The sequence below is a fragment of the Lissotriton vulgaris genome, unplaced genomic scaffold (genome assembly GCF_964263255.1).
Source record: "Lissotriton vulgaris unplaced genomic scaffold, aLisVul1.2 SCAFFOLD_384, whole genome shotgun sequence".
Lineage (NCBI taxonomy): Eukaryota > Metazoa > Chordata > Amphibia > Caudata > Salamandridae > Lissotriton > Lissotriton vulgaris.
Genome location: NW_028255135.1, coordinates 158,110 through 185,497, shown reverse-complemented (window position 1 = coordinate 185,497; position 27,388 = coordinate 158,110). Strand labels below are relative to the sequence as shown.

General features: G+C 45.7%; 1 protein-coding gene across 1 annotated transcript in view; it reads left to right on the top strand.

Annotated features, from left to right (window-relative positions):
* LOC147659219 (uncharacterized) overlaps positions 1–27,388 on the top strand; it is a 231,440-nt gene that overhangs the window by 57,630 nt on the left and 146,422 nt on the right. Inside the window, exon 5 of the mRNA XM_086951880.1 lies at positions 23,278–23,402. Coding sequence (XP_086808006.1) covers positions 23,278–23,402 — 125 coding nt within the window. The remainder of the gene's footprint in view (positions 1–23,277; positions 23,403–27,388) is intronic.

Sequence of the window (27,388 nt, the reverse complement as noted above, 5' to 3'; positions counted from 1 at the left end):
AAAAATTGCAGGCAAATATATATATTTTTCCAAACTTTACTTTTTTGACAGGTACATCTTGCAGACAAGGTAGATTATTTTCCAACAGAAAACAATACATTCACACAACAGTTATGGCCAATATCACATATACAGTGGAAATACTTTATATCTGACCTGTAATACCCTGCTCTCTAATATGGCTGTTCTTTGATTGGTGCAGAGGCTAGCCTTCATTTAAAGTAACCGCCCGTGACACTTTCATTGTTGACTTCTGGATTAGAGTTTGTTGAACTTGAAAATGAGCTCAGGGTACATGGGCCTGATCTGTGCCGTAACATAGACATCCACATGTCACATTTTATGAACCTATGAAATGGTGCCCACATTTTTGCAAATGTATGTATTCTATCATCAATAAACATAGTCAACTTTGCCATACCACATACTGTCCATAACTTCGCCCATCACATGGGTAATCAGTGGCGAGGAAGGCATTTTCCAAGTATGTGCTATTGTTAGCCTAGAAGCAAAGAAGATATGGCCATTGTGGTAGTGAGTAGATGTTCTAATTCCTCTCCCTTATTCCTAAAGAGCAGTGTGTGTGGTTTGTATTTTCAATTCAGTTGTACTTCTTTTTTTTACTGTGAAAGGGAACCACCTTCCAAAATATATGCCGTTTGGCACAAAACCACCACATGTGGGCTATAGTTCAAGTTCGGGTATTTGTATAGCGCACTACTCACCCAGAGGGTCTCAAGGCGCTTGGGGAAGGGGTTTATTATTTGTCGAATAGCCAGGTTTTAAGTTCTTTTCTGAAGGAGATGTGGTTTTGATTAAGGCGGAGGTGAGTGGGGAGTGAGTTCCAGGTCTTGGCAGCAAGGAAGGAGAATGATCTGCCACCCATGGTGGATTTTCGGATGCGCGGGACTGCGGCGAGGGCTTGATTGGACGATCTTAGTTGGCGGGTGGGTTTGTAGAAGGACAGACAGGCTATGGTACCTCTTTCAGTAGAGTACTTTCAATCGAGCAGCGCCAACATATTAGAACTGCAAACATTGTGTTTAATTGTGCCGGGGTTTAGTTCCATCTCATCAAGACGTTATAATCATTTTCTTTGTACTGACTGCATATGAAAGCCAAGGATGCTCTGGACAAGGTATTTAACTAAATTTCCTCCTCTGTTTCAATATTTAATTTCGTTTCCCATTTAGTTGTGTTTGCTGGTTTTAGGTCTTTCTGAAGATCAGACTGATATTGGTATAGGAGAGTTATACTTTTGTTTATAGTATGTTTGTGCATTAAAGATTCTATGGGTATTAGGTCCCTTGTCCCTGCACTCTTAAGATTTATGTGACCCGTTCAGTGGACCATTTGATTATATCTATACACATAATTGTTTCTACGTTTTCTACTTCTGAATACTGAAGGGGAAGCTTCTGATGGTGCCTTTTCATAAATGTCTCCCAAATTGGCCTTCCTGTAAGGAAACCAATCCCGAATTCCCTTGTCTATACAACCAGAGGGGAAGTCCAGGTTATTTATTATAGTTGTCATAGGTGAAGAATATGCTGTCAATCGTCCTCTATGCATCACCAAATTCAAAAGATTCAGTATGATTTTGGCAGAACCTAAGAGTTGTGTTATTGCAGTTTTAGATAGCACACACACGTCTCGTAGGTATTGGAGCACTTTACATGAGCACCAAGTTACATTTCAGACAGACTCCGTTTTCTCCTCTCATTCGTAGAGGTTGCCGTGCAGTATATATTGCAGCTTAAGTGTTTTTCTCTGTTACCCCAAGTTTGTCACTGCCAGGCTTCACAGGCTCTATTAGTAACCTCAACTTTGTAGCTTGTGTATATATATCTCAAATGAGGAATAGGGCAGGCCGCCCTGATTTTTTTATTTTGTTGAGTGTGAAGAAAGGATCTAGAGTTTCTAAAACAACAAAGTGAAGGCTATTAGCTTGAGTTGATTTCCTTTTATATTTTCTTTCGGGAACATTAAAGGCATGGTTTGTGAATAGCATAACAACCATGTAATGAAATTCTATGTCAGGACCAGAGGCTCGGATTATAAAGCGAAGGAAGACGAAGCATAATCCTCGCCTCCGTGTCCTTAATAGATGTGAAACTTACCTTTACGTTGTTAGGCACATTGTTATTCATTTTGATTGTGGTTATGCAGCCAACCAAAGAAATTTCAAGTTTGCCCATCAATATAAGTCTTCATAGAGGGTGTCGGATAAGGGAGCATGTTAGTCTCATATAACTTGTCAATTGTCATGGGTAGCTGAATCCTTAAATAATATATATAATCTTTTGGGCGATTTAGGTTATGCACGTGCATTATGTCAGCCAGTTTCTCTGGATTATTAGGGATGTCTTGTCCCAGAGGCTTTGAATAATTTTTTTTAAATCCTGTCACTTAAGAAAATCTTTCAAATTTATAAATTTATCCTGGGAGTGATGTTTTAGGATTAATGAGAAAACATAAAAAGTTTGACTTTGTATGCTGATATGTGAACCTGTACATAAGTGATATCAGGATTGGCAGTGATTTTCTGTGCCAATGGGTCCTTTGCCAAGGCAAAAAAGTGAGGAGGGGAAAGGACAACATTGCTTTGTCCCTCTAGTAAACTGTAATTTTGCATTCTTTATATTATTTACTTTGAGTGACATACCAGTTTGGACATAATTCGCCTTAATGTGCACATTTATTTTTGGGTCTAAATTAACCTTTTCCAGTGTTGTTTTTTCCAGTGTTTTCCAATCTATTCTGTCAAATGCGTTCTCTGTATCATGCAAGAGAAGGAGCATTCGAGATTTGCAGTTTCCCAAAATCTCATTTAGATTCATAGCTTATCTGATGGTTTGGATAGATTTTTACATTGATATTCAGTAGCGCTATGGATCTGTAAGGGCCACTCATAATGGGATTGTTACCAGTTTTCAGGATTAAAATAGTTTTTGACTCTGCATTTTTATAGATTCTTACAAAAATCACCAAATTCCAACACTTTATCTACTAAAGAGATTTTTATTGTTTTATTTTTTCGCCTGTTATATTTTATGCCATTGCGATCTTAGATGGCTTTTACCTTGCATATCAATTATCTATCTATCAGCCTCTTCTCCCTTGTCGTATTGCAGCTGTTTGGTTCTGAGAATCTTTCTCGCAGTCTACTAGTAGAATCTGCTTGAGTTGCCATTTGTGATTTTGTGTTTCTTTGTAATATTTTACCTGAGCAAGTGTGTTTGTGTTCAGATTTTAGTAATTTGCTGTTCTAACCCCATATTTCTAGTTCTGTTTCGTCTCAAAAATATTTGTGGTGTAAAGAATCAGTTCTCCCCTAATGACCACTTTTGCAGTGTCCCATCTCGTAGAGCGAGTTATTTATTCCTCATTGTTTCCTTGGAGGTGTATCCATAAGGCTTCCCATACTTGACTACTGGATTTCAGAATGCTATTTTGTTCATTCGTGCATTCCAATCTAAGATCGTTCATAATTAATCCTACACCATCACCTGCTCACCAGTCAATGGCAAAGTCACCCATTGCAAGGTGGTGTCAGATTGAACTGTCCACAGGCAGAGGTTTAACTTCAACAATGTCAATAGTCCAGGTAGAGTTGTTGCTATATACCACAGATGACTATTTCTCCTCCATTTCTTCCCCGGGTCTGATCAGTAAAGGGCTGGCGCCATCGTCTGCTGTGCGAACTTGGCCTTGCAAGAATCGCGGACTCTCCTACAAAGCCGCCAGTTTATTGACATAAGCCATATTTATTTTGAACTCTTCCTCTCTTGTACGTGTGCGCAGTTCTTGTTGCGCCCCTCAATGAAAGAAGAAAAATCTCCGGTACCCTTCCTAGTTCTAAGAGCTGTTGCCCTAAACTGCACCATTTCTCTGTCCACCAACTGGTCTTTACCCACGCTGGGGAGCCCGCCCAACTCCAAACTGGCCAGGGGACACTCATCTTTGATCTACCCGGCTTGAAGGATATTTTTGCTCAGTTCCAAGGAGTTGCTTACTCTCAGAACCTTCTGTGCTGACCAAATGCAGCATGGGCCTTCAGGGCCATGCCATGTGGCAAATCTAGCAGGGCAACACATCCATTTGTCTCTCTGCCGGCCGCAGGCTAGAGTTTTCTATCCTTTTCTCTACTCTTCCGACAGGGCTGTACCATGACTCCCAGCCAGCCACAGAGGCTTTGTCGGTCTGTCCTTGCCTGAGACCAGGCTTTGCCAATCCCCATTGAACTCGCTGCATGGCCACGGAGTCAGAAATGACTTCCAAAGACCGTTCCCCTCTAGCTCACCTCTGCAGTTCGAGCACTATTCTTATGCATCAGGCATTTTAATCTTGCAGGCCCAGCTGATTCCTACTTTTTGCATCACTAATCATTTAAAATCTAACAACAACCCTGAGTCACTGCTTATCATAGAGCCATAATTTGTTCCCAGAACTTAGAAAGGGTTATTTCGCAGGACCATATGCCAGTACTCAGCTGGGACACGTCGTCCTGTGTCCCAATCCTGGTCACACACCTCTGCAGCTAAATGTGGAAGATGGATTTGGAAGTATTGGGAGAATGTGAAAGGATCACATACATATTATCCAAGAAGTGATTTTGAGCAGGGCTACTCTCAGGTTGGCCAGGAGTATTCTAATTATTTTAGGAATAGAGACTAAATGTGAATTGTGCAAGAAGATGTTCTTTGATGTAGCGCGAAAACCTCAGCATAACCCTGAGTGCCCATGTGATTTTGCCTATATGTTTTCATTGTCTCGATCCAACACACAAGGCTTCATGCTGCAACATTTGTGAACCCTTTTTTTCAAAGATTCTGCAGATAGGGAGAGATGGTTCACATTGAGGGGTGATGATTCCGTGAAAAGTGCTCCATCAAACACTTTCACAAAGGCAGTGCAAAAGCTGAAACATGGGGGTTTCCAGAACTAGATTTACATCTCAAAGTGCCTTCAGCCACCTCTTCACAAAGAAAGACCATAGTTTCCTCAAAGAAACACTCTAGACAGAATAAACACCAGACTGTGCAAAAACTTGCACGTTAATCCAGATCCCTTGACGTCCTGACTAAACTCCAGTCTTGGCCAATGACTTCTATGTCATCAGCATCAACAGCAAAGAAAAACCACAGTTGTCAACAACATTCCCACTGTCACCTATGGAACAGGCCTCATCAACCACTGTGCAGATATCATCATCGACGACCCTGTCAACGACCAGACGCTCATCACCAATGGCAGCTTTTTTGACAGCAAGACCTTTGTTGTCAATGACCCTGTCGACGACCACACTAAGGATGTCTCTTGCTGATGTCAATCTCATCTACGCTGACCCTGTCTTTTTTTTTTACAAATCTTTTTATTAACATTGCTCATATCATCATACAATACAGGGCAATCATGATAGTGCATGTGGTAGCATCACAATCTACAGTACGGTATAGAATCTCCAATGGTACAGGTGAGGCAAACAGTTATTGGCATCACACTCCTGACCCACCCGTCTCTTTGTACTTCCTCCATGGCCTCCATATCTTCCGCCATTTCTTAGTGCATCCCCTGCTTTTATAAATAGTTTCTTCAGCCCTTTGACACCAGTCCAAATCACGCACCCACTGCCAATGCCAGCCATATTTCCTTATATCTAATCCAATCCGAATCCTGCCTAATCATCAGTAGTAGCCATCTGAGTTCAAGTGGGACCGGTGAGCCCACCACAGCCGACATAGAGTCAACCAGCATAGTCCAAAAAGTCACTATCTCCGGGCAGGCCCTACGCTGACCCAGACTTGATGACTGCATGGAATGGCGACCCTTCTTTCACCATTGATGGAGAACCAAGCAATAATACCTGTCACAAAATCTACAGTTCTACATCTAATAAAACATGCAGAGAGAAAAAGAGCCTGCATTCTCCAAGAAATAGAAAGCTTGATGGATGTGATGAACAAATTGAACCTAGAAAAACCAAAGGAAATGATGGACGGAGCGTTGACAATACAAGCACTCACCCCAAGTCAACTGATCTGGGTTTAATCCATCACCCTTCTTTAGCCAACTCTGCCACCCCAGTTCAGACATGGCCATATGCAAATCAGTCTGACCCTGTGCCTCATGGGAACAGTCCAGCCCGAACTGCCAAGCCATGCCTTCCCTGGACCGGAAACAAGCTACCGAGGACCGGTTTCTGGCATTTCAGCCCGGCTTGCTTGAATCCAGTGGCAAAGTAAGCAAGGGACTCACGTCTGAGCATACCCTGCCAACTTATGGCGAACAAAGAAAAAACAAAGGAAATGATGGACGGAGCGTTGACACTACAAGCACTCACCCCCAGTCAACTGATCTGGGTTTAATCCATCACCGTTCTTTAGCCCACTCTGCCACCCCAGTTCAGACATGGCCATATGCAAATCAGTCTGACCCTGTGCCTCATGGGAACAGTCCAGCCCGAACTGCCAGAAACCGGTCCTGGGAAGCTTGATTCCGGTCCAGGGAAGACATGGCTTGGCAGTTCGGGCTGGACTTTTCCCATGATGGATTAAACCCAGATCAGTTGACTGGGGGTGAGTGTTTGCATTGTCAACGCTCCGTCCATCATCCCCTTTGGTTTTTCCAACAAATTGAACCTACCTGAAGCAACTCAAAAAAAGTATACTATTTTGAAAGAGGTCCATAAGAAACATTAGGTTTATTTAAAGGACAAACAATCTCGTAAACTTAGACAGGACGATAATGACTATAGAACTTGGAGAATGTTTACATTTGCACATAGGTTTGACAATATTCAAATTAGTCAACCCACAGTTAAAATCACCTCAGACGATATCGGAAATTTAACCTCAAACAGTGAATCGGACATTTCTAGTATACGTAGTAAAGCAAGTGAAGGATCTAGTACGAGTGCTAATGCTATGGGCGGTTCCCATCTAAACACCTCGTCAGCTTTTTTAAAGCAGGTAGCGAGGTACCACAAAGGCATGAAGGTCAATTTCAACAATCATGCAAACATAACAATAAAACAAGGAGAGGGCAGAACAAACCAACAAGACACAAGAAAAGAAGGGGTCACCACCAGATCGAATTCAAGGGCACAGAGGAACTAATGGCATTAGATAGTCAGGCCTCCAGCATTGACATTACCAACTGTAATTTGAATACAACTGTCCAATCTGATGCCATCTCTATTGTAAATCTGTCTAGCTTGGTGTTAGGTTCTGCAAAAATAAATTTGCTATCAAAAGGCTTGGGGTTTTTGTCCTGCTTCCAAACCTGACTTTAATGAGATGCATGTACATGTTTTCAAACTTGTACAGCAACTCAAACGTAAAAAAGTCTTTGCTCATAATCCTAAAAAAAGCTGCCTCGGGTGGAGCTGACAAATGTTTCATGTGACAAAATTATACAGTACATTCAGGACTTAAAACTCCTACTATCCCTTGACAATGATCTATCTACAATAACTTCTAATTCACATATTTTCTCTGACCTAGGCATTTCGACCGACTTGAACATCGACAGTGGTCTGAGACCAAGATCGACCTTTTCACCTGTCTTCCAAAATGATAGTGCTATTGAGATTTTTTATCGATTGGTAACCAAAGAGCTTCACAATTGGAAAGATAAGAATGCTGGACAGCACAATATTTATAGGGATACTTATCAAAATCAGAAACATGCACTCGTTAAGTTATCTACATCATCTGAGATCACCTTGAAGGAAGCAGATAAGGGGGCAATGTAGTCCTTATGGACACCCTGGATTACATCAATGAATTGGATAGGCAGGGGGCATGGCTTGAGAGCCGCCGAGAATGGACGCGTGAGCTTCGAGCTCCGGCCAAGATCACGGCTATTATCCTGTTAAGAGGACTCCCCGAGCGAGGATCGCAACCCCGCGGGGCGCCCTGAACCTGAAAGGCACCCGAACGACTTTGGGGCACAAGCAACGGCCTTGGCGGCGGCGAACAGGGGAGAGAGACGAGACTCCGCCTTGAGGGGCCAGCCATGTTGTGTGCGGCCTGGGGCAGCCCTCTGATTCCCGGCCTTGCGTAGCGGGGAGTTCGACCACACCGGAGCAGAAGACGGGCCCGGCCAGCGCCGAGAGTGGACGCATAGCAGCCTAACCTTTAAAGTGATCCTCTGGTGGTAGAGGGTGCAGCGGCCGGCGGGGTGCCTGCTGGAGGACCTGATAGCTGGTACTGCGATGGGGGAGGACCCGCTCCCCATGGGCTGTGGAGGTGACTTGATCGGCGGAGGCGAGGGGCTGCCCGGCGACGCATTGGCCCAGCACGAACCTTGGTGCTACAAGCAATTGGCCGTAGCGATGGACCGGACTGAACAGGCAGACAGCAGGAGCATAGCACGGTGAGGAGTGCGACGAAGGGAGGGAAGCACCAGGCAGGTTGGCGGCCATACCGGCGGCGTGAGGTCGGTACCCTCGAGGTGCGGGCCTAGATCTGAAGAGGGCGCTCTACACGGGGCTCACCGAGGAGAAGGAGGAGGCGATCCCGGCCCTTGAGAGAGGCCGACTACTGAGGTTCACTGGTGAAAGCGGGGGTTCACCGGGACCCACCGGAGCGCCGAAGAGTGCTTAGGGTAGAGCCCCGCGTAACAGACTACTGCACGCTGCCTTCTCTTGCCCTGCGAGGAGGGGGAATCTGGGTTGCGGCGGACTTGCCCTGGAGTGGAGGCCCTGGCTGAGTGTGGCCATGACATAGCAGGCCTGGAGGTTGACAAACTGAGTCGGCGGGAGAACCGCAGTGGAAAGCAGAACTGAAATTGCAGCGGCAGGCGCACGTGGCGCCCTGGTGATGGCTCCCCCAGCCTGAGTAACGGGGCCGACCCCTGGAGACCTGGCCGGTATTAAGATACGGTCACTCCTGCACAGTCTGGAGGTGGGCACGGGGGGCTCTGCGGTTGGAGGTCATACCACGCCCGAGTCCGGACCGCGGTGAGAGTAGACACTGACCGCGCGAGGAGCTTCTCCGCCAGCCCGGAGGTGCCAGGGGGGCTCGACAGTCATTGGAGCAGGGGCACCAAGGGCGCCTCGGACAAGTACCTGAAGGGGGTGTTCAACCTCGAGGAGCGAGTGCGCGGTGACGACGCGCCTGCTCCACCCTACTGGTGATCCAGGGCCACGGCTGCAGGAGCTGGAAACCTGAGAGATGGGGAAACCACGCAAGGTGCCAGGGACAGTACAAACGGACCAGGGAGAGGACTTACCTGACACCCAGGAGCAGGGTGCCGCCGGCTATTGGGCTGCAACAACAACAGATGGCCCAGATACTTAAAGCTATCTCAGACACTAGGGAATTGCTACATCATGATATATTGCAGGTGTCAACGAGCCTGGGCTTGCTAAGGGTGGACCACGATAAATTAACGGACCGCATGAAGGGCGCGGAGCTGGTATTAGAAAAGCTTGAGCCGGCACAGCGGACAACGGATGCAGCGGTGTACGATCTTCAGCGCAGGGTGCAACAACTGGAGAAGAGGGCAGAGGATGCAGAGGGACGCAATAGGCGCAACAACATACGGGTGGTGGGCCTACCCGAGAAAGTTGAGGGGGACGACATGGTCTCCTACCTTGAAACTTGGCTGCGTGATGTAGTTGCCCCGTTGCTGCATTTTAGGGACCACAACCTCATCCTGCGGCAGGCCCGGACATCTGGACCATACAAGGTAGATAATGCCTCCGTTTCTCTCTATCTGGACTACTCCCAGGAGATGCAACGGAATCGCTTTTCATTCCTGGCAGTCAAAAGGGCCCTTCGTGAGGAGGGGGTGCAGTACTCCCTTTTAATCCCGGCTCGCCTGAAGGTGATGGTGGACGGGGTGGCAACCTTCTGTGACACGCCAGAGGAGGCCTGGCAGTGGTTGGAACACTATCGGGCGGGCGCAGATGGCACGGCACATGGGGAAGGACGGCCGAGGCCCACTCGAAGTCACGACGGAGCCGCCGCAACAGGAAACGTACTCTGGGCAAGCGGACCCCATCAGCCTCACAGACAGAGTTGGAAAGGCACGCTCCGCTGCAGGCGGTATCCGTCATTTCTGGAGCGGTGGCAGCGACTTCTGTGGTGGATTCGGGCTCACAGCATGACTCGGATTAAGTGGATCGGGAGGGTCGGAAGCGAACCCGGACGATCTGCCACAGGTCACGCCACGGACTGCCGATGACCTGCTGGATGAGTGTCTCTGTTGGACATCACATGGTGTACAGTAAGGGGGCCTGCCAGAGATGATGCGGCTGCTAGAGCCTACTGGGATTGTTGCTGGGGACATATGACGGCGGGGGGATGCCTGTTGTGCTCCTGAGATGGGGGAGGCCCCCGGGGGGAGGGCTCTTGTGGACAGGGGGCGGGCGGGGAGGTGGGAGATCGCCGGGGTGAGAAGGCTTACATGACGGGGATCTGGTAGACAAGTTGAGCTGGAGGGTTCACGGTCTAGCCCGGTAAAAGTAGGGTCAACCCTCTACCTCACATATCTTGTGAGTCTCTGGTTGTTACCAGAGTTTCTCCGACAGCGGGGGTTTGGGTTTGGATGGGTAACGACTGTTTGGAGCCTGTTCTGGGGAGGGGAGGGTTGAGGGTATGTTGGGTATGTTTTGAATTTGGGGGGATGTCAGTGTGCCCGTCAGGTTGCGTGAAGGTGTGAGTTGTTGTAGCCTGCTTATGGCACCCGACTTGAACTAAAATGTATAACCTGGAATGTGCGAGGGCTGAACTCCATAAGAAAGCGATATAAGGTGCATGCTTGCTTAGTCCGCAGAGGGATTCAGGTAACCTTTTTACAAGAGACTCACATCAAGCAGGCGGAAGGGCAGGCGTTGCAGAAGAGATGGAGGGGTCAGCTATTTTACACCATGTACTCGGCGTATGCAAGAGGGGCTCTGATTTGGGTGAACGCGGGGGTGTCCCTTTTCAGCCCACGTCCACGATAGTAGATTCAGAGGGGCGATTTGTGGCGGTGTTGGGCCACCTGGATGGCCGGGATGTCACGCTCTGCAGTATCTACGCTCCGTATATTGACCAGGCAGCCTTCTTCTCGCGGCTGTCTGGGAGACTGGCGGCCATCATGGTCGGCACGGTGTTTATGGGCGGGGACTTCAACTCCGTCGAGGATGCGGAACTAGACAGGTCTCACCCGCCATTGGCCCAGTCGGCGGTGCGGAGAATGGCCAAGGTACGGCGGGAATGGCAGGCTGAGTGGGGCCTTGTGGACGCTTGGCGAACGCATCATCCCACCGATAGGGATTATTCGTTGTACTCCACGCCGCATGACCTTCACGTGCGACTTGATGGCTTTTTGTGTAAACCGGGGGCGCAGGAGCTTACGCACCATAGCGAGTACCTGGCAAAAACGATATCAGATCATAACCCATGCCTGATCACGGTCCTTTGGTCGCGCCAGCGTCGGGCGATAACCACTTGGCGACTGAACGCAATGGCCCTGGAAGACCTGGTGTTTTGCACGGTGGTCAAGGAGGGCATTGAGCATTATTTTGCGGAAAATGCAGAAACGGCGACGTCTGGCGCCCAAGAGTGGGACGCTTTCAAACTAGTGGTCTGGGGCTTGTGCATGGCGTCTGCCGCCGGGACACGTTGGACGCTGCTCGACGATATAGAAAGGGAGGAGACTAGCTTACGCCAGGCAGAGATAGACAGTCACGCGACCGCGGACGGACAGGAGCGAGTGCTGGAGGCGCGCGAGCAGGTGGAGCGGCTTCGCTGCTTTGATTATCGGGAATACATGGTCCGCGCGCACGCTGAGAGGGACAAGGTAGGTACGCTACTGGCCTAGCTGGCCAATCCGGCTGCTTGGGGCACCCCGATCTTGTCGTTAACTACCAGCAGGGAGCCTGGTATACACTCAGACAGGGATCAATGACCAATTTCTGGACTATTATACGTCATTATATCAGAGCCGAATGAAGGAGAACCCCCGAAGTGCTGGACGCCTTCTTTGAGGGGGCGTGCTTACCGCGATTGGATCCAGAGCAGGGGGAAGCGCTGGGCGCTGCTATCACGCTAGGTGAAATCAGGGCAGCGGTTAAGCATATGGCTAGGAGGAAATCACCGGGGGGAGATGGACTGCTGGTGGAATTTTATGGGGGTACATTGATATTCTTGCGCCACAGTTGCACGTGGTATACAGAGAGGCCTGAGAGTTGGGCCGATTACCAGCATCCACCCGAGAGGCAATTATAATACCATTGCTGAAGAAGGGTGGAACGCCCACGGCTGTGACGGCATACCGTCCACTCTCCATGTTAACGGTGAATTTCAAAGTGCTGAGCAGGATCTTGGCCACACGGCTGTCAGATCATATGAGAACGCTCGTGCATCCAGATCAGTCCCGTTTTATCCCGAACCGGAACACGGCTATGTGCATAAGGCGACTGATACGGATCATGGGCGAAAGCGAAGGGGACTTGCCTGGGAGGGTGGTGCTATCAGTAGATATTGAGAAGGCGTTTGACAGTGTGGAATGGCCATACTTGTTCCAGGTACTACGGGGCTTTGGACTGGGAGATGATTTTATTCGCTGGACCTAGCTGTTATACAACTCTGCGACGGCCAGGGTCCGCACGGGGCGCTCCATTTCTGCGGGGTACCCGGTGTAGAGAGGTACCCGACAGGGTTGCTCCCTATCGCCTCTGCTGTTTGCCTTGGCGATTGAACCGTTGGCAGCGCAGACCTGCCAGGGACGGCACTTTGAAGGGATACAGGTGAGAGGAGACGATCATTATATCTCTCTGTATGCGGATGACCTTTTGATGTACTTGGCCGATGCGGAAGGTTCAGTGTCGGGAGCTAGGGCCCTTCTACGGGAGTTTAGCCGGCTATCGGGGCTGCGGGTTAACTGGACTAAGACCTGCCTGTTCCCCCTGCTTCCGAACAGCCCGAGACGTCTGGAGCTGGAGGACCTGCGCTGGGAAGCCGAGTGCCTACCGTACCTGGGGGTTCGCATCTACCATGCCCATTCTGATCTTCTGGAAGGGAACATAGGAGCGGCACTGAGAGGCATACGAGGCAGCATGGGGTTCTGGCGGACCCTGCCGCCGTCGGTAGCGGGGAGAATAGCACTCCTGAAGATGGTGGTCTTGCCACGGTTGTTGTATTTTTTCCGCACTCTGCCGGTGTGGATACCGGTGTCCTTTTTTAGGACGTTGCGATCGATGGTGACCGGATTCATATGGGGCTCGGGCAGACGAAGGGTGGCGCTGGCCACCTTGATGCGGCCGCGAGAGGAGGGGGGGATGGCAGTCCCGTACTTCGAGTGGTACTACCGGGCGGCACAGCTCGAATGGCTCACAGCGGCGCGCGAATTTAGAGGCCCGGATGGGCCGCAGGGCAGGGTGATCCCTCGCCATGTGCTGTCCTTCATCATACTACAGCAAAAGCTTAGGTTGGACCAACTAACGCTTGAGGAGCTCACTCTCCGGTAATGCTGGGCACGCAGCCAGAGACGAGCGGGCATTTCTGCCCCGTATGCGCCGAAGTTCCCTCTGGGCATGTGCACTGCTATGCCGCACGGTGGAGACTGGTCGGCGCTGGCGGGTTGGGAGGAATGCGGACTCCACGTGGTTGGAGACCTCTATCGTGACGGAGTCCTGTTGCCCTTCCGAGAGCTGCAGGGCATCTGGGATCTCCCGCTTGGGGATTTCTTGCTGCATGCCACCCTAGTGTCGGGAATCCAGAAACAGTGGAGGATGGGATTGACGGAACCCCCCGCGTCCTTGGGGTGTCAATATGTCACGATGGCAGCGGGCACAATCAAGGTCATCACCTGTTTATACAGGAGGATGTCAACGGAGGGGCTCCGACCCCTGGACAGACTGCAGGATAAATGGGAGGATGACCTCGGTACCTCCATACCTCCATACCTCAAACAACATGGCCACAGCTGGTACAGAGAGCCTGGAAGGGAACACGCAATGCCCAATTTCAGCTAGTGCAATATTTTACGTTACACAGGGCCTAACTAACGCCGGTTACTATTCAGCGAGCATTCAGGGGGGCCCACTCGCTATGCTTTCGCTGCAATACTGAAGGTGCTGGTTTCGGACACATGTTCTGGTCCTGACCCCGGGGCTAGGCTCTTATTGGACGGAAGTGGTGGAGTGCCTGAACAGGATCACGGAGCGCCAGATTGAAGTGGGGATGGGAGTGTGTCTACTACTCTGGTTCCCACATACGCCTGCCACAAAAATTACTAGTAAATTTGACGATCTGGGGCTGGTCATGGCGAAACGAGAGCTCACCATGCACTGGAAATGGAGAGCGGGGCCCAGCTTTCAGAGGTGGCGAGGGAGTTTTGGGCCAGTAGTGAAGGGACGCTCCGATTGCAATTGGCCAGGCGCACTTCAAATGAAAAGGTGTTGGAAGCGGCTATGGCGTGGAATACGCTGGTGGTGGAGCTTCAAACTCTAACAGAGGAGGACGGGGAGGGTGGGGAGGAGGCCCCCTTTAGCCCAGGAGCCGGAGACCGGGAAGGGGGGGCTCAGGGGAGCATGCTGCGGAAGGGACCAATTAGAAGTGGACGGGCAGGAGGGGGACTTACTACTAGGAATAGGCAGTGCAGTGGCATAGAGTAGGGACGCAGGGCGCGCTGCTTACTGGTATGGGATTGCAGGTTCCCCACTGCGGATGGAGTTAAGCGCATAGTGATGCAGGAGTTTGGCACCTGAATGCACGGGATGATTGATAGCTCATTAGGGAGGGTAGCAGAGGGCACACTGACATGCGGTGGGTGGGTGTGGGGGGGGCGAGACAAGGGAAGATGGGAATGGATGATTTTGCGTAGCACTTATCGAGCGGGTGCAGAAGGGAAGGACTAGATTTAAGGGTATGACTGTTGGCAGCTGGCTGTAAAGTACCGGAGTAATGTGCGGGATGGGGGAAGGGGGGTTCACTAGTGGAATTGAATGATCAAAGGGGCGCAATATAGGACTAGGACAACTGTGGAATGCAGGCCCTTTGTCTACTCTTTATATTCACAAAGTTGCCCACTTTTAGCTTGGTACCGCTATGTAGTACACTCAACGCCACAAGACTGCTGCCTACTATAGGAGGGGAGGGGAACGAAGGGAGACAGGGTAAGGAATGCTACGCAGTAGTTGTACTGATAATTTGATGTTGATTCCTGGGGCTCATTATTGTTTACATGTTGGGGGGCGGGGGGAAGGGAGAAATAGAAATGCGGACACAAGAACTTTGTGTTATAGGGTTGCATTCGCTTGTAAGCCTGTATGCATCTAGCAGACTTTTGATTAATGCCACCCGACCTCAGTTGTGGGCTAATTGGCCGTGTGTTATCGTAATTGGCAGCTGATACAAAAAGGATGCTGGAGACAAGAGAGCGGAGCGACATGGTTGTATACTCTACAAGTTTGCAATAAAAATATATTTAATGACAAAAAAATGAATTGGATAGGCAATTGGCTAATACTACAGCCTATGTGCATTTGACTTCCAACCCATTATCACAAATTACATCCTTGATTGAAAAAAAGCTGAACACCTGGTTTGACCAGTGCCTTATTAATGACCTTGAATTCAGAAACCTATTTGTACCATATTCATAAGCTCCCTGTATTTACGCTCTACCTAAAATACATAAGCACGGCCCGTTTTCACCAGGAAGGTCGATCATATCAGGGATGGGAACGCATATATGAATACATCAATGTTTTTCTGCAACCCCTGGTGAGCAATCTCCCCTCTTACATTTGTGATACCAAACATCTTCTGAGTCAACTAACTGACTTTGGTTGGTCAGAGGAATGCTGTTTTGTTACACTGGATATTTCATTCTTATATACTTAATTACTAAAAGATGAAGATATCTTATCCAGCCAACACTTTCTCGCATATCGAGATGCCACTTTGTTGGAACAAACACAAATGCTTGTTGAAATTATCAGACTGGTTCGGGACAATAATGTATTCCTGCGTGGTTGGCTTCACCAGTGTCAGGGCGTTGCCATAGGGTCCACATTTTTCCCATCATTTGCCAATCTTTTTATGGGGTGGTTGGAGAAGAATTGCATTTGAAAGAAATGCCCAGAAGATTTAATGAACCATGTAGTGTATTGTGGTCGATACATCGATGAGGTGTTGATGATCTGCCCAGGTGGTCAGGACACTATAGGCAGAATGTTGCACATTTTTGAATGACAACCAGTATATTATTGTGTTCACATATGAACGAAATCCTATAGAAATTTCCTTTTTGGATCTTAAACTATACATTGCAAATGACACCATAGAATCCACCCTCTATAGGAAGAATACAGCTTGCAACTCTCTCTCACATGTACAATCATCACATTCTAGGTCCCAAGTACTCTCTATTCCATTTGGGGAGATGATGAGAATACGGCGTAATTGCAGTAAAGACATGGCCTTCAGTTCAAAACTCGATGAGGCAGAGAGGAGATTTTTGGATAGGGGCTGTCCACCTAGCGTGATGTCTGCAGCCAAAGAAAAAATCCTTAAGTTGTCCGGAAATAAACTCTGAAGGACAAGAGAAAGGTCACTAGGAATGATGATCGAGTCTCTCTGATTACACCCTTTCACACACAAAGCCATGTTTTTTTATTACATTGTACGGAAACATTGGAATATCTTACAGACTGATTCGAATCTATAAAAATGTATTCCACCCCCAAGCCTAGGTTTACTTACAGGAGAGGAAGAAGTTTGAGTAACAGACTGTGCCCTAGCTTTTTCAATTTGAAAAAGCCCAGGTCAGGACCACACTGGTTACCTCTTCCACCAAAAGGACTTCCAATACAACACCACTCGCAAATACAATATAAATACTTTTATGAAGTGTAACACCAAATTTGTTGTGTATTGTGTTTTACGGGTTTGTAAACAAATATGCGTTGGCAGGACTATTCGTCCGGTTAAGGAGAGAATACAGAAACATATTAGGGCCATTCGAAATGCGGATAAGCATTATCCGTTAGCTGTTCACTTCAATGAAAATCCTGGTTCAGCAGACTTACCCTTAGTGAAATTCCATGGCATTACTACTGCATGTGACCACCCTAGGGGAGGAGGTGGGGCTAAACTATTGAGACAGTTTGAAACAAAATGGATTACTCAACTTAGAGTGGTAGAATTTGGTCTAAATGTAGATAGAGAATAACATGTATTTTTGAGAGATTAATTGTACTATGCTTTACAAACTATCTCTGTGATTCAGTGTATGTCATGTATAATGAATTTACCCTTAATGTATTAGGGTGAAGTTCAACACTCTATACAAAAGGATATGTATTTGGCCTTTAGAAGTTGACCTAGTACTAACATGTATGAGAGCTTATTTATCGCCTTTGACGCAAGTTCTTTCAAATTTCAAGAAGATCAAATGATAGCTTCAATAACATTTCTGTCTATTTGAACAATTGTCATTTCTAAACTCTATGTTGAATATCTGTATGATACAATAATTAGGGTGTTTTTTTGTTGCCCTTGTATCTAGAAATTCTTTAGTTTTGTTGGGAAACTTATCACATTGCTTTGGGTGCACCTTGGATTCTTTTATGGTGTTTCCCTGCATTACTCTATATTCACCCCTCCCATCTACTACTTTGGTCTTATCTATCTCCTATACTCTGAGACTTGGATATCACTATAGAATTCCTAACAACAACAAACATCGGCTTTTCAGTGTGAATTCTCCACAAATGCTTTTTGCTCTTTGAGATTGGTCATGTTTGAAACACAACTATACCTCCTTTTTGCTATACGCATTAGCATACCATCTATTTTACACATTGCCGTGATGATATATGACCTTTTCTAATGCCATGGTCCTTAACATGTTGCTATTAATATTATGATTTATCAACAACCACACAATTATTTTGTGGATATCAAGACCGAAGGTTTTGTACATTATTAGGCTGACAGTACGTCCTTTTAGTCTCCCTTCCAACATGGCACTCGCTTGCCTGTTTATATATTTTTTATTTCTATGGCAATGGAGCGTCAGTGACTATTGGTTCGCCTTCTTCTATGTCTATAGCCCCATGTACTACGTCTGGCTCTGTTTATAAGGAAAACCAAAGGGGATGATGGCTCCAAGAACCCTTACATACGGATTCGGAACGGGCGGCCGATGAGTTACTTGAACTGGGGAGTCTTTGCACTTTGGATATAACAGGGGGCTGATCTAGGTACCCATATTTATGGTTACTTTACTTTGTCTCTCTGTCTCCTTATATATTTTTACGATACCGCTCGTTGGGACTATCCAATATTACGGAGACCAGGACTTATCATGGTCCTTACTGCAACAATCAGACTTTATCGTTCTTGACTTTCTTCTGTATTTTGACAAGGTACGAATATTTCCTTGTTTAACACTCTGTGTTTTCTGGGTTGGTTAACATGATGTGCGCATGTTCATGATCTACAGCTTCACTTTTTAAACGCGTGATGGTATGTGAACTATATAAGTTTCACTTCTCTCTTTCTAAACCTGGTATGTGCATTTATTTTGTGCCAGCAGACATATTGACTGGGGTATTTATCTATTTTTGTGTCTCTTCATGTCACGTTCCAGAAATCTTTTCATATACCACTTTAAATACTTTTGAAGTAGTCTCAGTTCTCTGTGTATATATAAAACCTACTAGGTTGTTTTTTAGGACTAAACGATTTATTTCGTTCCTACTTTTATCTATGGATCATTGTTGCTTTTTCTCTGTCTGGTTTTGCAGATACACTCTCTGCTTTGAACTTGAGTCCGTAGATACTAACTCGTGCCATGTGATGTGGATATTAATATCTTTACAGACTATTCTTTTTGTGGTCCTCAAGGCTCCGAGGACCAGGATTCGCTTTGTCAAATTCTCATCCGGCCAACTACTTATTCTTATGAGAGATAGTTTATTTATCAATATTTTCTTTTCATCCTTCTTTTCTTTATCTGACTAAGGGTTGGGTGATCACTGGGGTCCTGAGGTCTCTCTTTTTTGTTTTTACACTACTTATTGGTCTGTTCATAAAACAATTTAAACAATGTTTCTTCACGTTTACTTCACACTGTTTGGAACTATTATAACTCTTTTCACTTGAAATTCATAGGTTTTTTTTTTAACTACCTTTTTTTAAGCTTGGAAACTGTCTCGAACACTTCTCGCCTACATTAACTAGTTGTATACATTTTGGCCATTCTATGTTATTTTTTGGTCTATGTGATGATTCACTTTGCGATCACTATGTGCTTTAGAAACTGTTCTCTTCTCGCCAATTTGTTAGTACATCTCTTTGAACGAGTAATATGTCATCCTGTATGAAGAAACATAAGTTTAAGAAAATCCATGCTTTGTTTCAATTTACAGCCTAGAAAAAGTCATTGAGTATGACGAAACACATGTCGGCTGTTGTTCGAATTGAATTGTACAAGAAATGGAATAAATCATTAAAAACTAATAGAATCATCAGTCTTCTGTACTAATTTTACGATTATTGAAGTTCATTTTATCAATACGGACCCGTTGTATTGACGGACCATTTACAATCTAATTGGTGGTGCTCTGGACATTCCTTACAAAATCTACACTGTTGACGTCGACCTCACTGATGACACCATCGTCAATGGTCTTTTCTACACTAGTCACTTTTTCGCCTGTAAAGATGATGGCAAACCTTCCCCCAGATTCTGTTCTCTGAAGTGGATGCAGATTTCAATCAAGCAGGACACCTCTTATACAGCCTGTGGCCCGAGACAGTTGGATGTGCATTTTGTCCCTGAGATTTAGGGAGAAGCCCTGGATAACGATGACACTTACCAGGAGCATGAGTATCAGCCACAGACCTTCATAGCTGACAACCCTCCTCAAACCTATGACCACGTTGTTGCCATAAAGACTCGGAAGTTATGCAGGTGCCTGTTGCATTTTTGTCAAACTTGCAATAGGTGATGGACACCTTTCAAAGATTTTTTTCCTTAGCAGCCTACCGGACAACCTATGTCAACCCTCCACCACCTCTACCACTACTTTCATTACCACCACTGACTGACCTACTTCCTAGAACTGTCACACCACCACTAGTCACTCCAACCCCTGAACATATCGGAGACGAGTACACATTGGATTCAGTCAATTTTGATTTGGAAGAAGGTGACAAATTACCAGACAATGCAGGTAATTTGAAATGGGGGGACTATACCATATCAAAAGAGGGTGGAATATTGTTAGTTCAACAAGGCTCCTCTCCAGATGTAATAGCCCGTTTTCATGCACTGATGGAGAGAGCGGCTAAGAAGTTTAATGACCAATGACCTTGATGTATCAGATATTCTCCCTAAACGATTTTAAGAAACAGTCATGTATAGTTATTAGGTCCTTAGCAACACTGGACTTTTGCCTAAAAATGATGACAATGCAATCCACACTTTTGGCTGTGGTTCCCTGTTGAAAAATAAGTACAGGGACCCATGCACTGGCTCTGCCTGCTTTGCAAGCCATCCAATGCCAGACTCTGTTATTATGTCTGTAGTCTATTGCAGATCAAAGAACCTTAACACCATTGTATACACCCCCTTATAGAGACGACAGGTTTATGGATTATTTGGATTGTGGAATTGGTTTGTTGGCAGTGACATCAATCTAAACCCTAACTGCGTAGGCCAGATGTGGCACAAGATCTTGCTACTATTAACCTCAAACCGGAGGATAAAAGGGACACTGCTAAGGCTATTATCAAAGAAGGTGCAAGAACATCTGCAGCAATCATTGACGCTGCAATGGATGTTTTAAACACAGGCATTTGCCAGCTGGTAGGAGCAGCTGTGTTTAGAAGATCAAGCAAAGATGCTGGATATGCCATTTGATTGAATCACCCTATTCGCATAGCATGTTAATTATGCTATACTGAATAATAAAACAGATTTGATATTGTAAAATCTCTTGGTGGACCCCTCCATTATCGTCTTCGTGGCTTAACACATTTTTGTGACTCACAAAGATCCTAGGCCTAAAGGGAAGGCTTTGATCATTATGGAAATCAAGGCAAACTGTATTATTCCCCAAAGCATCCAGATAGATCTAGGGTTATGCACCCAACAGATTCCAAAGGCAAGGATCTTGTGAATGTAAGAGGAGACCCTCTCTAAATGCGCTCCCAGGACAACCAAAAACGAGCTTAAGTCCTTACAGCTACCCTTCCTAAGAATCCCATCTCAACAGTTGGGGGGGGGGGGTGATTACCCTTTTGGCCGCAGCCTGGAAGTCCATAAGATTGAACCTGTGGGTGCAGATTGTACACTCCAGTGATACATTAGGGCTTCTACAGAGACCACCTGTTTGTCCAGCCAAGAAGGAACCTCATCTTCACTTGAGGAAGCTGCGACATGAAATTCTCCTCCTCCTCCAAAAGGCTCAATTGAGGCGGATCCAAAATCCCAGAGAAATCAGTTTTTTTAAATTCTAGATTCTTTTTGTAAAGAAGAAGATGAGATAATGGAGGTATTTTCCAGATCTCAGGGAACTAAACAAGTACCTGAAAAAACAAAATGTTTGCATGGTAAGACCCTAAGAAGTTCCCCTTATGTTCCAGAGAAATGATTATCTGATCACCCTGGATCTTCAGAATACATATTTCTAAATCCATCTACACTAGAACCACCGGAAATATCTCTTCTTTTAAATTACGGGCAGGACTATCAGTTCACTGTGGAACATCTTTCAGAACACCAAAACAAGCTGGATTGCTGCAAGTGGGAACGCTACTACCCCCACCCAGAGCAATAGGAAATGCCGGTACTACGCCATGAGATCCATGGGAATTGTCATTACAATCAAACAGTTCAATGGCTTTGCATGCACCTGTTTGCTGTTTCCCCCGATCCCCGGGGTCTTACGAAGGTGAAGACCAGTCATTGTGCCGTGATTCTCCTTGCCCCGACGTGGCTGTGCAAGTACTTATTCACCGAGCTCCTGAATCTATGTGTACTCCTAGCGATTCCTTTGAAGATGCACTACAAGCTGCTCACCAGACACAACAGAGAAGCACTCCACCACGACCTTCGGTCACTGGGTTTGATGACATTTTGCCTGATATGCTAGAATTTGATCATTTAGATTAGACAACAGAATTCAGAAACACCCTGGTGCAAGCCTGGGTGCCAGCAATCACGAAAGCTGATAGCACTAAGTGGACGTTTTTCTGCTGGATATTTCGGACTGCCGATTCCTCACATTGTGAGTATTTTGCTGTCATCAAACTGGATCTGGAAATCTTCAAAGCAGTACTTCTGCATGCTAGTGGGCGGCCCCCTGTGTCTCCACACCAACCACAACAGAGAAAATATATAAATGGCACCCATGCGCGCCGATGTCAGTCAATATCTTTCCTTGCCGTCAGACGTGGTTCCAGAGGTTTACTTTTTTATCTATGATAAGAAGTTTCTTAAGCATTTTCGCAAATTCTTTTACAGTATGCAAGTGAAATGTCCCCAATGCCCCCCCCCCCCCAAATTAAGGGTTGGGTTTATGCCTTGTAGAGACAGTCGCAAACAAACTTGTGTGACTGTTCCACAAGAGAACACCATCAGCACCACACACACAATTTCACAGGAAGCAGAAAAGAAAGGCTGGCAGCAGAGAGCCACCCTTCCTTTAAACTGATAAAGCATTAGAGACTACTACACTGCTTGACCTAACACACCCAACCTGAAGACACAGTCTTCATTCACATTCTACACTATGACATAAGAAGAGGTCCTGTGTTATTGGTGCATTGGCACAGCTGCCTACATCATCATGATGCTTGCATTCATCAGGGTTGGATGCACGGGAAACAATAGTCACTTTACCTTCCTATTGATGAGTATCACAAGTTAGTGCTTTTGTAATGACTGAAGCACTTTGAAAGCGTAAAAGGTTGCTGTAACCAGATCTAAAATGAGGACATAGTGTGTGGCTTTCACAACCACTCATGTAGCCTGCCACATTGGTTTGGGGAATTGGGTTGCAACTTCAAAAATCTGCGAACAAACAGTAATGAAAACATTAAGAAATGTAGCCAAGATTTAGTTGCCAACTATGCACATTCAGCTTAATGGTGAAATGTTTGACAACTTACCTTGAGTGCCTGAATGTAGAGGACAAAAAATGAACCCTCTTCTTGTTGCAAGAATTTGAGAGGACGTTTGGAAGGGGTGGGGTGAACACCATCTTCAAATAAACTGTCGTAGTTATAAACTGACTATTTTCTTTTATCAATTCTTCTATAGTTTGTGAAAATGGCACAAAATCAGTTCGACAAGCTGTCTGGCCCAGCTGCTGTTGTCCATATTTCTGACAGGGAATCCTTCATACAAGCTGTTATTACCAATGAAGCCAAGAGGAAAATGGAAGGGTAAGTGGGTTACTTGAAGATCAAGACAATAGGGTTGGCCAGTGGATCATTTCAGAAATGTTGCAATATTAGTATTAGTCTGAGCGCTATTTTTCAGTTTAGAGCTTGTTGTTGCCTTATATCATGTATCGGATTTCTTCTTAATGTTGTAAAGCTCAGAAGACTCATAAGCCTTTTGTGCTAGCTTTTTTGTCCAAATAGTTACTCACCAAAAACTCCCATATTATCAGTCTCTTGTCCGTGTAACGTATGCCATCTCCATGCCACCAGCTTTCACCCAAGTTAAGCCATAGTTCTGCATTGAAAGGCTCCAACAAGTACATCATGTAAAAACTAGCCTGTGTTGGACAGTGATTGATGTCTTTAACATAACTATGCTTTTTTTTTAATTTGTTTCAATTCGTATGCATGAAAAAAAAAAAATATATATATATATATATATATATATATATATATATATATATATATAATGTTAGGGGGACTTTTTAGACTTTTGTCCCTTTAAAATTTTGCACCTGTTTGACAAATGTGTGTGACATTTTGAAGACCTGCTGCCCTCCAATTTATTTTGAAGGACTGAAATTTTCCCAGTGTTTGGTCAAGGGAGAGCAAAGAAAAAGAATGGGGTGGGGAGGCAAAACGGGCTTCAAATCCAATGCGTTTTTCTATAGACTTTTGTATTTCGTATAGCACAATAAACGGCATCTGGATTTTAATGAAGTTCGGCAGTATTACATATTGGGGAACAGAGATGATTCTGTGAGGGACTGCAGGTAAGTAGAGTAAGTAAATGTTTTTTTTTTAAAAAAAACTTTATTGTAGCATTCAATAAAATACAAGCATGGGCCTACAACCGCGGGGGCCGGCAGCTAGATAAATTAAGACCACCGACATTACAGTACTACACAGCTCATCAGCCGACAACCCAGAGGTTCGGCAGCGATTCAGGACAAAACTGGTATAAGAATGCACAACTAAGTTCCGGAATGAGTCAGAGGTTTCGTTTTATATTATATAAGAGAGGATCAGGTGCCATACAATCAAACCAGATAATGCGTGGGACAGGGTAAGAAACAGGATATACGTATAATAACCACTGTGATGGAGAATTGGCGCCAAAGCATACAGATCGATGCAAATGAACACACAATATACATTCCATGTTGCGCCAATTCTCAGAGTCTGCCCACCCGGAAATCGGATATCATAAAAGCATGAGCACTAGATACAAGCATACGATAAAAGTCCGAATGATTCGTAGCTATACTGATCCTTAAGAAAGAAAGAGAAGGAAAAGAAAGGCTATAGAAAATAAAAAAAGCAAAATAAAAAAAAAAAATCCGTCCAGCCCCCCACCCTGCACCCCTGCAGATGGCTACAGCCTAACCCCACTAGCAGCGTGCCTGTCGCCCCTAATAACTAAAACCCTAAAGGTAGGAAAAAGAATGGAGGAGGGCATAGGGCATATACATTTAGGCTCCCAGCCCCTTTAGACCCCCGCCAGATACAGCCACCCCTATCACTAAAAGAACACTTATGACAACACTATAGAAGAAAGTAGAGGGTACCAGAAAACACCGCCCAGCCTCTTAGAGCAAACAGTTGCAGGTCGAACACTTGTGAAAACCACTCCAACCCTTCCCGAACTAGTCAATCTTAACCTTGGCCCTTCCGAACAAGAACACGGACCCCCCCCCCCCCGACCCCCCCCCCCCCCCCCACCACCATCCGATGGTTCCAATGCTTGTTTCCTCACGGGGCTCTCGCTCGGAGTCAAAATGGCCACGGTTTGAATGGCTGCAGATTCCTGTTTCAACCGTAAGGCCGGGTCCGGTTCTACCAGGAGCATCTCAGATAGGCGCGAGTCCAATTTGCTCAATAAGATATCGACATGTGAGCGAAACGCCCAAATTTCCGCCAGTACTGACCTCAGAGATGGCTCGTGCATCGTTCGATCCACGGTCTCATGCCCGACATCAATCCCAATCACCTCCCCGGGTGAATCCGGCATCCTCGGGGGGGACAAACAGGATCGCGAACGTGCAGATGCGGAGGGTGACCGGTCTTTGTTCGCAGCCACGGTCCACACCGTTAAGGCCGCAGGCCAGAGGCCCCGAACCACGAACCCCGGCGGCCCCAATACCGGGTCCGCGGGACGGGGACCCCCACTCACAGACAGCAATAAGCAGAATCACTCCTCCATCGATAATGAGCAATAGAGACGATCGCCACCAAATTCGGGCTTAAACAAAGCCTCCACTCCGGTTGACCGGACCCAGCCTGGTTCTTCAGGCCAATGTTGTTGCACTGCAGCCCGGCTGTGAAAGTATTCGAGGCCCCGGCTTCACCGCTGGAGCAGGCCGCAAACTTCAACACGACAGAACTTCATCCAACAAGCCGATAAAAGTTTCCAGATTTCACCATCGGAGTGCGGAACAGTTCATGCACACAGAGACCAGGCGTAAAGTCAGGATAATGTACAGGATATCGCGGCGGGTTACGGAGGTCGGCGGAGCCGGGAGCCTAAGCAGCCATCTTGTTTGCTGACGTAGCTCCTCTCGAGTAAGTAAATGTTAAGTTATATTGTTTTTCAACTTGGTCATATCTTGTAGCACAATATTACTAAAAGTTGCAAGGAAGCCCAAAGTATAAACTAGTCTGCATATGTAAAGTTTCAGATTTACTACATGAAGAACTGAAAGACCAATTTATGATCACATGCGCTCTGGCTCACAAAATAAAATTGGCCCAACAAGCAAAACAAAGCCGATCTTTCCTATGCACCCCTGTGCAACAAAATGAAAATTTGACCTAGCAGTGAGCTACACAAACTACAGTTTGGAGGGCAGGATAATCGGCCATTAGGAAACAAATAATCTCAACTTTTCTAACAATAACAATGATTGCCTATCATTCACTTTGGCCTGCATACATAGCACACTCCTCATAAAAGTAGCAAGGAATCCCAAAGATTAAACTAGACCGCGTAAGTAAAGTTTCAGGTTTGCTACATGAACATCTGAAAGACCCATTTAGAATGGAAACCTATAAACAAATACATAACATCTTACGCTACATAGGTTTTCTTTGCATGCCCTCTGGCTCACAAAATAAAATCTTCTCCAACAAGCCAAACAAACACCATCTTCCTTATGTACTCTTGTGCAACAAACTAGAAAAGTGAAACTGCTATATGAAGGACATGATAACTGGCCATTTGGGGATTATTTTTTCTTTATAACAACAATGATTGCCTTTCATTCACTTTGTGCTTTATACGTAGTACAATTCTTCTAAAAGTAGCAAGAAAGCCCCAAAAATAAACTTGACTATATGTGAAGTATCACAGTTAACTAGATGAACAACTAAAAGACATGTTATGGTCACACAATTATGTTAACCAATAAACAAATACATAACAAAAACAATAGATGAAAAGAAAGAAATCACATTAAATTGGATTACCATTCTGTAGTTATAGTTAGTATTCCCAAAGATTGGAATTTTTCGGATATTAACCTCTCTAATAACATTCCACCCGTTTGACAAATCACAACAAAACTTTCCAGACCTATAACATTTTCTATATTTTGAGGTGGTGTACATTTTTGTAGTGAATCGTTAGAGGGGTGAAAGGATAAAAGGGGGCTCCCAAAACACATTTTCAACCAATGCATTTTCCATAGATGTATTTGAGGTAGCGTGAAAATAGCTGAATGGATTTTCATAATTTGGCAGGGTTATTCATTATAGTGCCAGGATGATGCTTTTTGGGTACTGCAGTTAAGTAGGGTACTTTCACAGAATTTCACAAAATGTTGTGAAACTACTAAGGATTATGGTTATAAACTTATTTAAAAATATATGAAAAAATATAAATAATAATTAATAAAGTGGCAATAGGTAGGGATCTACTACTTACATATTTCTAAGCCCGTAATACTGAACATAGCCAAAGTGTTCTTAAAGCAATATGGCTGACTGTC